General features: G+C 43.8%; 1 protein-coding gene across 1 annotated transcript in view; it reads right to left on the reverse strand.

Annotated features, from left to right (window-relative positions):
* Positions 1–16529, reverse strand: part of LOC142559251 (uncharacterized) — a 199332-nt gene that overhangs the window by 99718 nt on the left and 83085 nt on the right. The window contains exon 4 of the mRNA XM_075670878.1: positions 8879–9002. Within this exon, the coding sequence (XP_075526993.1) occupies positions 8879–8938 (60 nt within the window). The 5' untranslated portion in view covers positions 8939–9002. The remainder of the gene's footprint in view (positions 1–8878; positions 9003–16529) is intronic.

The raw sequence follows: 16529 nt of genomic DNA on the forward strand, positions 1-16529 counted from the left end.
ACCGGTGTCGGTCATCACGTGGCCCACCTATAAGCAAAACGAAACAGTGTGACTCCAGCTACGTGGTTCGCCATTGAAACTGACTTGCTTCCTGGACAGGCTTTTTGTTCGTGGACAACTCAACCTCAAGGTTTCGTGCGGAAGCCGGTCGAAGGACGGATCCCTGACAGTCCTCGGTGGCTTCGGCCCCAGCCTGTGCGGACGCCACCTGATCCAGGCGTTCAACATGCTTCAGGCGCCAGTAATGAACGTGAACACGACAGGTGAGCGAATGCCTTTCGTCGGGACGGAAGATGTTGACGTGCACCGTTCGGTAACAGAATTCGCTGACGTGTTCGCGCCAGCCCTAGGTCTTATCAGGGTCCGTAAGACCGCCCCCATAGATCACTAGACTTAGTTGAAGGTACACCGACTGTCGTTTTGCAGGGAATAGTTCTTATGATCATCGGTTTAATTTTGAGTCCATCCCTAGTTGGTCATCACAAATATTTCCTGCACAACTACTGTCGGTGTAACTTCAAGTACGTCAACGGTTCCTTGGGGTGATGTTATGTACAACTGTTTTCTTCGCGCTCATTCTCTATCCTGCAGGTCAGATTTGAAGATAGATCCGATATTCTCTGCACAAACGTTAGCGAACACGATAGCATGGTAGCACAAACAGTGGTAGTGGTTCGCGAGAGTGGTGACCCGGTATCGTGCTGCACCGGTAAGTGTAACTGAGGTAGAAGTTTCCATTGTTTTAGCAATAACACAAAAACTACAACGGTGACTGTTAGTGGCTCTCTGCTGCTGCTGTTAGTGACTCTCTATCTCTGCTGCGACTGCAAAAGTTCTGAGAGGAGGATAAGTACTCGCTGAGGAAATCTCATTTATGTGGTCCCCGGCCTATCAGGGCCTGTTGCGGAACGAGAAGGCGCATGCGATGACCCGCAGGCTTACTTTCCGGTTTAGCTCCACTGACCCACCGCCTCCACGCGAGAAACTGCTTCTTACGGGTAACTTACTAAGCACATTCCAGGAAATCATTTCTCACTGTAAGCTCCGTCGTAAGACCTACCAGCGGCGGATAAACAGCTCAGCAAAAAAAAAAGGAAGTCATGTGGAAGAAAATGCAAACCGAGGTGTATTAAAACCCTCAGTTGTAGAGTAAATGGCATCCGGAAGTATTCAATCCTAGATGTACGCACTCCAATAGCATTGCAGATCTAGTCCACATGGTCTGGATCTGCCCTTCCTAAAACCACCCGAATAGAAATGTAGAACCTTGGGAGACCTTATTACTCAACTACGGAGCAGAAGAGCAACGCAATGCCATCGGTTTCATCCTGGCTGCCGCCAAGTCACAAGGAATTCCGGCCGACGGTTAAGGGGATGAATGGGGGTTGCAAACAAGTCATTTTTCTCTCGCTCTCCGATGATGAAGTAGAGCGAAGCATGTTTCCCACACAGCTGTTTACGAGAGGAAACAATCTCTCTGTATTTGAAGGATACTCAAACTGCAGTATTTGATAAAGTATTAGCGTGCCTTGTTGTCTGATGTTCTCGTTAAGGAACGATACGAAACTACGGCAGCAGAACTTCAGAAAATAATTCAACGTTATTCACTGTGCGATTTCCCTTATTACTATTACTTATGTGAACATGTAGAAACATCATAAAGGCAGAAAAAGAAGCTGCCTTAAACTTGTTTCCTAAAATGCTTAGGCCTCCGTAATGAACGCATGACGCTGAAAGTTGTGAAGGAGTGAATGTACCAGCCGAGACCTTTGCGACGCATGTGGCTCAAGAAAGCAATGAAAAGAAAAATTCGCTCTCTTCACGGTGCTATGGCAGGCTGTGAAACTGCCAGCTCTGTGTTTTTCTGAGTTTTCTTCACTCCTTACTCTGGGCAACTGAAAAACGCACGCAAATTTAGTAGTGCCATTTTCCAGGTTATGCGAATGGAGTCATCAGCGCTTGTATCGGTCATATCACACGAATGCACGAATGTGCCGCATTGAAGGTCTTCTCACTGCTACGAAATAAACCTACGTAGCTGTAAGTGAAAGCCCGTGCCCCTTTAAGTGACTCCCAGTGGCTCACCTCATCAATAAAATTTTTTTCCCTTGTTAAGAAGCCGCGTAGAGAGGATTGGTAGACAGACAAAAAGTGGCTGAAGAAGGCGATCGCAATAAAATTTCGCGCTCTACATGTTTTGGAATGTGCAGTTGGTCCAGGAATATGTTCTCCTCTGGTTATCTTTTAGTAAGCAACAAGAAGTAATGGAGTGTCTTGGCACCTTACTACTGCATAGGGGCGACACTTGCAGTCCGCATTGCCAAAAAGATGAATGCTTTTCCAGAGTAATCTGCCCACAGCTGTTATGAAAATACCCGAACTGCTTGCACCTAGCACGACAGAGCTCAAAGGCGCTAACATCTCATTTATGCTGTATAAGACGTTTTCATTTGCATGGTAGTCGAGCGGGCACACGATGCGAACGTCACGAACGAAATGTAATTGCAGGTCGAAAAAAAATACAGGGTCTCTTAAAGTCTCTCTTAAGAGGTGAAAGGCGAAAGCCTACTCTTCATCCTCTTATCATTCGCCTCTTTCTCGTTGCCTCTTCTCTTCTTCCTTTTGGTTCTTACTGCTCACTACTAAGCATTTTTAGTCATTCGTAATCAATTGTGGTTAGTACAAGCCGTCGTTGAACATGTTGGTTATATCAGTCATTAGTAGTCATTAAAAGTTATTTCAGTCATTATTAGTCATTACTAAGTATTTTAGTCATTTCTAATCAATTGTAGTCGTTACAAGTTGTCGTTAGACATATTGGTCATCTCGTAGTCATCAGTAGTCATCATTGGTCATCACTAGTTCTTATTAACCTCTACCAATCTCTATTATAACATTATCATTCACTAACTATCACTATGAATCATTTTTCAGTCTTTAATCTGTCTTTAATCTGTCGTCATATGGCGCGATGACGCTTCGGCGGACAGTCCGACGGTCGATCTGCTGACACAAAGTTCACCATGATCCTAGAAAGGCTTTCGCCTTAAAATTAAACAGGCGATGAATCTAACAACGGGAGAACCCTGGGTCCTGCCAAAAGAAATCGTGTGACATGTCCAGCATTTATCACAGGAGCAGTTCGTCCACAGAAAGCACAAACTCCACCCCCTTCTGTTTCACCGGAAAGAATGCCGCACACAAAAGGCGAACAATGGGGAACAAGAAAGGCAGAAAGGCACCCATCGCAGCAATCCTTGAGTAGAAAACTATAGGGCGAAAGGATTTCTATCGAGATGGCCGGTGATCTTTGTTTAGTAACCAAGCAAAAGACGGGTACTTTACGAAGGAAAAGAAATCCTCATCATAAGAGAAGCTTTAAACCTAGACTTTACGGAAGCAGTTGCTCGCGCAGAAAAATAAAGAAATAGTGTTCACCCATGCCACAAAGGCTCACTGGCTGTGATGTTCTGCTGCTGAGTTGTGGCAGTGCAGAACAAGACAGGGCAAAAAAGAGCGGCATGAGACCACAGCATTCATATCCAGTCTGTTCAAACGAAGCAATTTGCACGTTTTTTAAAATTATATATTCATGTCTCTTTCATTCAACTACCTCATTTCAATTTTGTTTTCTAGATTTGTATTCTAACTTGTTAACCCGATATGTGAAAAAACAAGTCAACTTGTCTATTGACACTTGCACGAGAAAATCAGGAGGCGCTTCTTTCTGGATGAAAGGCTCATTGGAGCAATTGGAGTAAGAAGGAATGGAGCATTCTGAACATCCTGCTTTGTTGAAAGCATTTTTTTTCTTTCATTTAGCATCTCAATCTCAGTCCTTTCCCAAAGTTCGGAATTTATAGCACCATATGCCAGTTCAGCTTGGCCAACTAAAACATTCTTGCTTCGAAATAAGTCACCGATCAGAACCAGGCCGAAGGTATATGAAATAAGCTTTTATATAGCATTTAATAGATGTACATTTCCAATACCCTAAGGCCTTTCACATAGTTATAAGGTTGGAGACCTAGATGCGCGATAGAATACTATATGATAAAATATACATCTTGTTTATGTCGCACAACATCACAGAAACAGCAATTCAAAATTGTTTTGTAATATAGATACAAGAATCTTAGTCTACAAATACTTCAGGACCAACATAGTTCCAGTATACGCTCGTTCTCAAAAGAAAATAAAAGGCATCAACCCCATACGAATAGGGCAGAAAAGCGTCAGAGTAATTATTGCAGGGAAACACTTCCGTTGCCTAGCTGCTCTTTTTCCGCGTAGACGCGCAGATCGCCCTTTGTACGGTATCCGGCACAGCAAGGAAGAACACCCCTGTGTCTTTATTTTCAAGCGTGCCTTTGACGCCAATTCCTCATTATAATGTTGATGATTGTAAGGATGATGATGATCCTTGAAAACACGGCTTGCGAGCAGATAGGGAATTTCCCAAGAATGTGGTGTTTGTAAATGCAGTAAGTTCAGGAAATTGGACATTGTAAACAGCCATGAAAAGAAAAAATGATACTTGTAACATTAAAACATTGGAAGACGGTGATGGCTAGCGAGTAAACAGGGGCAGCCGATAATGTAATCAACATTTAGAATAAGTATAGTTTCGTTAGGACTTATGGTGCGTAGGGCAAGATAACCGCGCTGTGTTAGTCACAGAATGGGCGCCAAGGGAAGGGAAGAGTAGTCGTGGAAGGCAATGAACTGGTGGTGTCATTAAGTTAGGAAATTCGCAGGCATAACACTGTGTCAGACGATACATGAAAGCCGTAGCTGGATATTGCCGTGAGAGGATTTCATCCTTCAGCGGACACAAAATGGGCTGGTAGTGATAAACCAAATATAACTGCAGCAGCAAAAATACTCGGAAAGGTAAAACTCAGAAGAAACAGCCAGCATGATTAAAATTCAGACCAGTGGGATGAAAGATAACATTTAAAAGAAATAAAGATGATTTCTGAAATGTTTAGACAGGAAAAACTTTGAAAATATAACAGGGACAGTAGCGGAACAAAAGGTATCACAATGCTAAACTTTTTCTTGCTTGAATGACCTCCAAAACAGCGCCAGACACCCCTTCCACGCCTAAATTAATGTGACGATGCTCCACGCGAGCGTCATCTCTCCACCAATAACGAAGCATTTTTAGCAACACCTAGTACCACACGCGCTTGTCGCATCATTTCAAACTGTCTCATTAAGGAAAGCTTTCGTAAACCTTAAGTATGCTTATGCGATACAGAAGCGAAAATGCATGTGGAAAGTAAATAGCGTATCAGACTTTCACTGCAATCGCTTGTACCTCACTGATCACACGACAGGTCTGATACACTCGTAGGGTCCTTTTTTTTTTTACGAAACATATGGGTGAATGCTATTCCCTGGCCATATTCAGGCTGTGCCTCTAAGTGCCGAAATTCACGTCTCTGAAAGACATGAGAAATACACACCGAGATACCCCGCTATTACGAAATCCTCTATATTACGAATCATTATTCAGCGTGTGAAAACTGTGACAACCACAACAAAAGCCAAATTACACATGCAAAAAGATTACGTGGCCTTAATTTACGCTGCCTCAAAGCACTCGCCCGTCACAACTGCGCAGTGGCTATTACGTTTTTCTACTAAGATTGAGGTTCGGGCCACGATGCATGGCTTTACCATCTTCGATTCCGGTGAGCGAGGTAGGGGGGGGGGGGCTCACTGCAACACGGTAGTGTATTCGGTGCACGTACAGGACCTGAGGTGGTCAAAAGTAAATAAAACTTCAGCCCTCCAGTATGCGTTGTCTCCTATTGCTTTCGAACGTTCTAACATTTAACTCAATCTTTTAAAGTTCTTGTTTTGTGCACTGTTGACTTCATGGAGTGTTTATTGAAATACACGACGGTAAAGCAAACAGAAAAAAAAATTGATGAACTAGCCTGATTCCTACAAAAGGTAAAATGCACAAAAACAAAGATACTGTCTTTGAGGGCAGTATATGTGGCCGATGTTGACACCTCCTTCGTGGGCTACACCCTGCCAAGTAACAGCCAAATTCCACAGTACTCATAAGAAATATTAAGACTAGTTTTAGGCTTCCTACTGCATCCTAGCCCTGCGGCGAGGTTTTATAATAAACGGCCGTCTTCACATTCACCGCTTTCTGCAGCACAGTGCCACAAAAACGACTTTACGAAGGACTAAGCAACGTATGCCATGGGCTGCTTGAGCTGACTCCTAAGGCTAATTGGAAACCGTACTTGCTGCTTGTTTGCAAGAGTTGTGTTGCATACGGCTTAGTCCAGTCTTAATTCTGAAGCGCTTGTGCTGAGTGCCTGCGGGTCTAATTAGACTAGCATCCGGGACTTTGCCTGGGCAGAAAAGCAGCAACTTGTAGGCCGTGTTCCTAATCGAATCACTTCAACCGCGGCATGTGTCACTTGGGTAAATAGATAGCGAGCGTTAAATCATGGATAACAACGAAACTTGCTTATTTTGTGCATCTTGTTCACAAGGTGCGAGAGAGCCTTCTTCCTGCCTCAAGATAATTTGGTACCGAAGGCAAAGCCGCTTGTCGAAAGCAAGGCAGGCGTGAACGCGCTGAACTAAAAGAATGTGCCAAATGGGGACTCAAGGGATTTCCGAAAAAAAAAATTAGGCTTACGACAATAAGAGATGGAATGACAGGCAATTGAGTTGCTCGGGCGGCATGATATCTGAGCGTGGCACAAAAAGTTTGGCATCGTTATACATAAATGCCATGACATGGCGACAGGACTGCATCGCGAAGAACGACTACGTGACAGTACGAATGTCGCTATGCGACGATGCATTTTAGTTCTTTTCTTGTTTTTTGAGTGCTCTTAGCGATTTTTGTTCTTTTTGATTTTCGATTAACGTGTGCATAGAATGCAACGCCATCGATTACAGTGTCAGCTTTCATGATAATTTAGTGTAACGACAATTTAGTGCACATTTTCCTCTACAACATAGCTCTGGCGTCTTATTACATGACGTTTTTCCTTTTTTTCACTCCATTTTTTAATCTAGTTTACTCTACTTTCATTAGAACATCGGCTGGGGCTGGTTGGTACATATTATTTCTAATTGTTGTTTTGTCGCTGTTTAAGCAGTTCTTTGAAGAAAAGAAATACACAAAGAGACAGAGCTTTCCTTTTTCGTGATTCATTTTGCTAGGTGCTCAATATCAGGCAATGCGGCGAAGCTAGAAACAAAGTAGCGTGGCTATAGCGTAAACAATGTCAACTCCACTTATGCAGGAAAATCTAATGCCACGCGTCTCATACGTTTTTATTTAGGTGATGCATTTACGTCACGCAGCAGACGTCATGTAAACAGCTGCAGGAGAAAGCATATCCTAACGGATCTTACACGACATGGAAGCACAACTCGGGCCTTTCATCATTTCTGCTGATTCGATATGTAAAAATCCCGCAAGAACAGCGAGAGCTAACAGCACTTAAGTGTCTAAAAAAGATATTTGTTCATTTCATTTAGGAATATGCTTGCGTCATTTCTAATAGGGACATTTTGAGGCCGCAGAAGCGCACTCTTTCATACGAGCCCTACTTTCGCAACCTAAGCCTAACAGAAGAAATGAGCTGAGCCGAGGCTCAATTTACTAAATTGCTCAATTTCTGTGAAGAGCAGCTCCCATGTAAGTTGTCACAAAGAACTACTTCTGCAGGCTCTACTTTAACTCTTATTAGTGCCGGGACTTGTCTGCCACATTAATAATAAAATTGAAAGAAAAAACTGGAAGACGGAGAACATCACACCGCTTATACATTTCTTTTGCTGCCTCCCATGCACAATGTTTACGTATCCACCGCATCATCTTCCGCCTTCTGTCTTTCGAATACACACCTTTCAACATCATCTGTGAGCTCTTCTACCCGTAGCGGTATATTCAGAATTGTATTCGGGTCTTGTACGTCAGCTATCAAATGAAACATCCATTCGCTTGTAAAAGGAGTGTGCCAATGTGCTAATAGCTAAAGAGCGACAGGTTGTATATGCCAAACTGGAGTACCTTATAAATGGGTCACCGAATGAAAAGGATGTGGTTTATCGTTTCTACATTAGGAGTAAGAATTGCAGAAATATGTTTCGAGCTTTCAGCAATACTTATCGCACGGGGAGGAGAGTGAAATGCGAGGACGAATTCATATATATGCTTACCCACCATTCTTGCGACTTCTCAGTTATGCCTACCCAAAAATGGCTACTTTTACTTTAATGAATTAATGACTGCCTTTCTATCTACATCCAGTAATTCTGCACAAAATCAGCTATGGAAGTCAGCACTGCACTCTTAGTCATGTATTGCCAGTCTGGTTAGATATTTAGTAATTGTGGCGGCCTACTTCAGTGCTAAATGCAACATTCACTAAGAAAAAAGCCAATATCAAAATGTTCGCGAAGCCATGCCGCAATAACAAAGGAGCAACAACACGAAAACGGGAAAATAAATGACCACCACACCTAAAAGCTCAAAGCGCGCGGAAGCACGTTTATGTGCATTTCCCCCGATCGGTTTGAATAGTATACTGCGGTACACGGGGGTGACATAACAGAAATTTAGACTTTTGTTCTAGCTTATGAACAAGCTAGACGAAAAGACTGAAGCAAAGGCTGTTAGCGATCCTGAGTCACGTGGCCGTCTCTGCTAGAGGTTGCAACGCCTTCGGAACACAGCTGTAAAGGTGATAGCGATGATAAAGTGCCCAAGATAGCTGTAGCGTGTGAGACGTTCCCAATGCTGCTGCACAGTGCCTTCTTTCCCTACAGCCTTTCTGTGTACTTGAGCTTATAACTAAGACAGAAGGAATCGGGGGAGAGGACTTACGGAGTCACCATCTGTCGTAAGCGCCTTGCTTGCGTAGGGATCCCCCGGCGCGCTCCTCATAGGTTTGGCTGTCGGCGCTCAACTGAGACACCACGCGGGAGCCCTCCCGGACATTTCGTAAGTGCTGTCGAAAGGAAGGAAGCAGTTTACTGTCAAAATAGTAATGTTGACCAAACAGAAATCACGGAATAGTTTACAGACACTGTACTGAATACGTACAGTTGTCAGTGAGCGCTTGCCCATGGTATTTGTTTCCTCGCGTCTGTTTTATTCGGGCTGTTAAACGCTAGTTCTAAACGTACAGGGAACAGCAGCTGCGTGCAGTCGCCGCGATGGAGTCACCCGAACCTGTTTCTTACATGAAAGGTAGGCATTCGCTGAGAGGGAACTATGGGAATTGTGTTCTTGAAGTGGGCTGACCGTATAGCCAAAATGAGCATACGAGAATGAAGCCTCAATGCACCGATCGCACAGGTTCGCGGTGACCGTCTGCGCGTGTGCAGCCATGTCCGCGCATAATGTTTCGCTTTCGATCCGAGCGGGTTTTTTGCGCATTTTCGTGAGCTTTAGGCCGCAGTATATGAGCATTTGACAGTGCACAATCAACCATTATGGCGCGGACATTGTCAGAGCTGTTCAAAAATAGTTTCGTTTTTGCTAGGGACTTCGACACCTGCGACGGCGCCTTGTGGTGTCCCGTCATTTCAATGTACGTTTCAATATTATTACTTCTCAAATTGCGTCGCAGCGTATGTTTCTCGGTCTTCTCAGCGATCAATTACCCGCTGTTTCCGTTTCTTAAACCAGTAAATTTCACTGTGTGGTGCTATACAAGCATGCGTATATACCATGCCTTTTTTCAGTGCGCTTTTTAGTGGTCCATTACCATTCCATTGAATTTGCCGGTATCTAGCATCAACAAGTTCATAGACCAAACCTTCGTGGCATTAGCCGGTCCGCGCGCATGGGCGAGCGTATCAGTGCGCGTTTTTTGCTAATCAACGAACATCCCAACCCCGACGCCATATCAGAAGTCTTCCTCGCGTAAGTTCATCCTGCACATCCGAGTTAGAACCGGCAAGCAGCAATGGGCTAAGTTTTTCGCGATCCAAGCTTCACGCAGCTTCTTGTCCTGCGGGTATGTGTGAAAGCTGACACCGAGCTTTGTTGTGTACGTCCGGCACTGCGACATCGAGCAGTAGCCTACCACGTTGGGCGCCTTCAAAGGCAGCCCCTACTAATTGTAGTGGTTTCAAGCGTCGTCAAGCACACCCGAAGTAGGAAAACCGGCCCACTTGATCAGAGCCGCAGTGCAGGTGGGAATTTAAAATTTCGCTTTCCGCTCGCTTCGGCACTTCCGAAGCAGCCGACGAGGCTGCGGTGTCCACTTGATTCCTCATATCACGTCACGCCGACGGCGACGCCAGCCTTTCCAGTGGTGGAGCTCGCCCCCAATGTACAAACTCTTGCTGCTGCAGGAGCTGATGGATGGGGTGATGCGGATCAGCTTATACATCTCATTTCGTTCGCACCCTTGCAGCCTCTTCCACGATGTCTTGTTGCTGCATGAAGCCTTGCCTTAAGTTGCCCATACCGCAATTCAATAACCAACAACGATTCTGGATGAAAACGTAAACTTGATGAAGTATCGGCAACGATATTTTTCAGCATGTGTAGTAATATCAAGGAGGAAATTTTAGATAACTTTCTCGCGCGTTCACTTATTCAAGCGGTAGGATTTCTCGCAATATGAGTTACAGCCCACACTCTGTCATGGAAAACGTTTTTCAGAAAATAACATCCTGCACGCGACCACACCTCTTAAAGAAAGTGTAGGCGCACTAAGCGCCGTGCGCTTCGCGCCGCTGACCGTCTAGCCATAACTCTGTCCTTGTTAAAAAGCAGCCACACTCTGCTCCGCTAAACGCAAGAACTTATCCATGAAAGGCGTCGGGCTAATGTCGAGATAAGCGGAAGCGAAAATGGGTACTCGCTGTCTCAAAGGCTCCCTCAGTAATTTAACGGGAGTTTTCCACCTTTAGACAGAAATTTGTTATTTTTCGCTTTTAAAAAGAAAGAACGCAGCTTCATGTAATTTTTAATCGCAGTTCCTTGCATAACATCAACTCACTTTTTTTGTGTGCCATCAGTTGTGTAAGCAACATAATTAAGCGATATTGGAATTTTGAAAGCGTTGTGTTGGGGAGCATGGCACAACGAAGGAGCGGTAGAAGCAATCAAGGAGGTCCCTAACTTGCATCTAACGAAGAATTTTGCATCAATTCCTGTATAAACTTTGGACAACTTAATTATGCAGACAAACACGGCAATGACAATTTCAGGTTTCGTCGTTATTCTGAACAAGACGTTTAAGCATGGCTTTATCTAACGATTCCACGCTGGAATACTGGAGCATGATCAAGCTCTTTATGCAAGGAAGGCAGTTTCTACGATCAAACTTACAGTGGAATGCAGAATGCGCGCATCAATGAATGGAGAGCCATGAGTAGATACGAGACCGAAAACCGAATTCGATGATAAGCGGCGTTTAGTCGTGAAGCGTGCACTTTATCATGTTGGAACCAGCAGCTTTTCCTCTGAACATTTATTCTCATTAAGCACTTTCTTGCGAGACGTGTGCACAGCCACTACGGCCTCGTGAAAGCGATCGCTGCGATCGGTTTCATATTGTTCGAGAGCGCATTTCCTGTGCTGGAATCGCTCGTTGGTTCAACGAATTTTTCTCGCGGCCGTCAGGACGTAGAAGGCGACCCAAGGCCAGGACGACATAGAACAGCGATTAGACTGGGACACCTGTCTACACCTTCCACGAAGAATTGTTGAATTAGAGTGTCAATCGGTGCCACGAACCGTACCTTCGCAAATTAGCAACGTTAATTAGGTTCAGCAAAGTAGCTTTATGACGCCGGTGAAAGTGGTCCTGAAAAATTTCTCGCCCATTTGGTGGCATATCAATAGCACCTAGCAACGAAGCGAAAGCCTCCAGTGGTGAACTTCGGCTGCCTCCTTCTAATTACCACCGGAAAAACCCTCAGGAAAAAAAAAGTGATTGGCACCGTTTTCCGGGCCACAAAAGCCGTCATAAAAAGGGGAGGCTCGGAATATAGCAGCAGAGTGACGACAGAATGGTATGCCAACCTTGTCGGAAAGCTGCGTGCGGCCATTGTGAAAAGAACGAAAGAATTGGTGACAACAGGCGCTCTCCTCATGCCTGAAAACTGCCGAGTCTACAATGTCCGTGTTGCCCTGGCCGCTGTTCGGAAGTGCGATGTTGAGCAGTGTAACCACCCACACTACACTCGCGATGTAACCCTTTGCTAATTATAAATCTGAAGAAACAATATAAAATAATAACGTTACACAATTTGAACACAATGTAATCTGCCATAAAAAAAGTTGCTTAAAGAGCGAGATGAAAATTTTACAGAGGTATCAAGAGCCTTGCGGATAAACGCGAGAAGTAGTTTGTGTGAAGAACACTAATGTTGAAATTCTTTTTTTTTTTCAAACTCCAGATGGTTTTCTTCATGCGCGAATTGCAAAACTTTCTGACCGCCCCGCCCCTATCAGAGATCTGATTTAGGAATGCCTATGGAGTAATCGAAATAGTCTGTCAGCTACCTTGCTGTTTAGCTGATTGGATACGAAGAGCTGTGATACACTGAGGAAAATTGGTGGAGTTTCGACAGTCCATTGGTGCCACACCATTTTTCATGTAGGAATATCAAATCACAAAGTCGGCAATTACCGTTTTCGTAGCTTCACAGGCGAGAAACTATTGCGACAAAAATAATTATGAGAATTAGTTTCTAATAAAAGAACAATAAAATTACCTGAATTTGCATTGTTTGCAAACAGAGTATTTTCGCGCTCTGCCATCTTTACAATGCTTATTTTATAACGTCATAGACAGCAAGAGTACTATAAAGTTCAGAGCACAGTAATTATTTTATATCTAACTCCAGAGAGCACCCATAAGCATGAAGATCTAGTAACTTGTAGTCTGACAAAGAGCTGCACTATGTATTCCACTTGCTGCTCGCATTAGACACAACACTTCAAGGCAATGCCGACCCGTTACAAGATAGGTCTCCTGAAGGTTGTTGCTATCCTATGCGCAAGCTTTCTGGGCGGTGAAATAATGGCCCTCGCTGGAGAACTGTAACCTACACAGAGGTTGCAAGCAGCGCTCTAAACACTAATTGGACAAGGTTTTCGCAAAACAGTTGGACAACTGTACTTCAGGACACACACACACACACACACACACACACACGCACGCACGCGCGCACACACACACACACACACACACACACACACACACACACACACACACACACACACACACACACACACACACACACACACACACACACACACACATATATATATATATATATATATATATATATATATATAATGCTAGCATAGAAGTAGGTGTCACAAACAGACGAGAATCTGCATTCATCTCCTTGTTAGCGAGACCGCCTAGTTGACTCAACGGATCAACTTGCGGATGTGCTCAGCCCCAAGTATAGTGGAAACATTTCGCTGAAACTAACATGCACGGACGCTTTCAAGCTCAGTGGGCCTTACTGCACCTGCAGATTGTTAGCGAGCCGCGCGCGAGGTAATATTCAGCTTCGTGTTTCTCATCTTGAACTTTCTAGTGCAAATTCTGTCATAGTGAGTAGAGTGTACGTGAGCTTCAAGTCGAGATACTTTCGGTATATCTACAGGATAGCTCACAGGAGTTGTAAATTGGCGTAGCGGCGACGTGCCTCAGAGTACATGTTCTAAACTTATCATTTCACTGGCTTTGTAAAAAAAAATTATTCGAGGTATTCTTCGACAGCGTTCGCGCAGACAGTGGCTCCTCGTCTTCGTGCGCACAAATTACTATGCACTCCATGCTCATGGTTACCCAACATCGCCATCGCTAATAAAAACGAAGAAGCCCTTGTGGTGAACGCGCAGAGTTCTACCAAACAACCTACCAGTATTTGCGCCTGCGACCTTTCCTGCCGCAACAACGCAGTAAAGCCCAAAAACACACTTATACAAAAAAAACTTGCTCAGTTGTGCTGGGACTGGGTTCTCCGCGACAGTGCATAACTTTCCTCTTACGCTCACTGATTATTACACAGGAGAAACGTTGTGCGCAGCAAAAATGAAAAGTCCGTGGTGCAGCGCATGTTGATGAATGACATCACATCGTTAGGACCCGTTTGGAACAATCATCGAAGAAAGGGTCATGAAAGCGAAGAAATGACCGCGTATTGTTTTCATATTTCGAAGTGCAATATATTTGACGCAGACGTAATAAATCACAGCTAACTCCGGAAAGACACCGAAATTTTTCCTTCATCACTAATTTCATTACTGAAGCATGCTTTCCGTGTAAGAAAATCAACCAAGCGAGCTCGTGAGTATGTCCTAGTATCCTTTGTAGTTGTATGTTTTGGGAACCAGCACACAGAGACACTTCTTTATGAATTATCTTTTGAAGACAACCTACCACTCAGAATTTTATTCATACTGTCAGATTATCCCGTGCTTCCTTAAAATCCAATAAGTGATAGGTCTGCCTTCTCTTGCTTTATGTTCGGGCTTTGGTTTCGCTAAAACTCCGAGCAATGAAGCGTCCTACTGCGTCAAATTAAACAAGCACACGACGGCTGTCCTGACGTCAGTGTTGCGTCTATAAATGCCGATATCAGTAAGCCGAAACTGTATGCGAGCTGCCCTCCCATGAAGCGCGCGATCCTCCGTAAAGGCTTAAGTGCAACACACGTCCTCACGAGGCAAAGCACTTCAGTCACGCGAGAACATAGGGTGTTTCGATAGTTTGTCAGAGCAGGTAGCCATTGCACCTCCGAAAGCTAGTTCATTCGATTTCGTTATCCTGCTGTGCGTTCATAGTGCTCCCGCAATAAAATGCGACCTTCGAAATGCCCCGATGCAAAAAAGAAACACTGCTTCATATAAGCGACGTACTAGCTAGTGATCTATGAAGAAAGTTCACCATATAGCTTTCACAGTTCTTTTTTGTTGAATAAAGGGTAATTAAAAATCCGACATTTTCTTTCGCGGAGGTATACCTCAATATATAAGCTCTCAAGAAGTGCCAAAACACTGCTTGCTTCGTATAATAAATAATTTTTACGATACCTCTGCGCAGGAATTCAATACTGTACTTTAGCTGTGACGAATTTGAGTGTAAAGAGAACGGCGGTATTGATAACAGTAAATAATAAATGTCAATTCATTACATACATTAGAGGCGATATCGCTGAACCAGACCAGTGGAAATCCCAGTGTTCATAATGCTCGCGACAAGTGCTTCAACTTCAATTTAATTTTTGGTAGCACGGAATATATTCGCATTTTTAGAATTTTCTTGCCTTGTCGGACATGGATGATCATCGATCGAGGACGGTAGAAACATTTATAAATAAAGACAAGGCTGGCCGCTCATTGAGAGAAAAAAAGAGGCACTACACACCCCGTTATGCTCGACAAAAAGAACTTTGAATTTCATATTCCTAACAAAAAACTACCCATATGCCCCCTACCATATTTGCAATGACTATACGGTCTAATAATATGGGCGTCTGAGGGATCAGGTTCCCATGTGATCATTCATCATATTGTATTATGGTTGCCAGGAGTGAGGGGAACATAATACTTTTCAATGGGAATACCTTTTTCTCGCATCTTCAAGTAATTGAGAACGCAGGTTGGAAAACAATTCTGAACTGTTTAGTTTCAGCTAGTCAACGATTATCCAAAAGCCTAGCATATGATTATGCCCTGAAAAAGCGAAGGCGACAGGCATCTTAAGATAAGCAGACAGAAAATTTTTGCATACCGAGCAATCTACTGACGCGAATGTCTGCGCTGAAAGTGCTCAAAATCTAAAATTTATGGTAGCGTGAATTTCGAAACTTAGACATTTGTAGTTCGTTTACGCGCGGCTAATGGCTCATATATGCATATTTGTTCATTTCTACGACATAAGTAACAATGGCTGCAAGAGGAAGGTGCTTTAACTAATTGAAAAGCATGGTTGTGTGGGCTCATTGACCACTTTCCATCACACAAGAAAAGTGACGCCTGCGGCAAAAATGACGTTGCACATCCGCCCCCAAGGCCTAGAGTGGTGTTGATAACACTCCCAGGCTTAGTTCTAGCAGATAAAACATAGATACCCCAGAAAGTAGACGGGAGCACGGAGCTCAATGGGTATATATATATATATATATATATATATATATATATATATATATATATATATATATATATGAGCACGACGGGTTTCGCGCCAGAACCGAAGGTATAAAATTCAAAACAGAAAAAAAGAACGTTATACCATGTTTTTACCGACCTTCCGGCCGGAAGACCGGCCTTCGTGAAGAAAGGCCCGTCCTCGCGCCGAAACGTCAGTAGAAACATGTGCCAAAACGTTCGCCTTCATTTCCTCTCTCTCTCTCTCTCTCTCTCTCTCTATATATATATATATACTTAGACAAAAGGTCGCACCAAGCCTTTCCTTGACGCATTACATTGCTATTATGTGCTAATGCTTCAAAGTTACTGGGGTATTTACACGGAAACCTACGTAATTCGC

The sequence above is a fragment of the Dermacentor variabilis genome, chromosome 10 (assembly GCF_050947875.1).
Source record: "Dermacentor variabilis isolate Ectoservices chromosome 10, ASM5094787v1, whole genome shotgun sequence".
Taxonomy (NCBI): Eukaryota; Metazoa; Arthropoda; class Arachnida; order Ixodida; family Ixodidae; genus Dermacentor; species Dermacentor variabilis.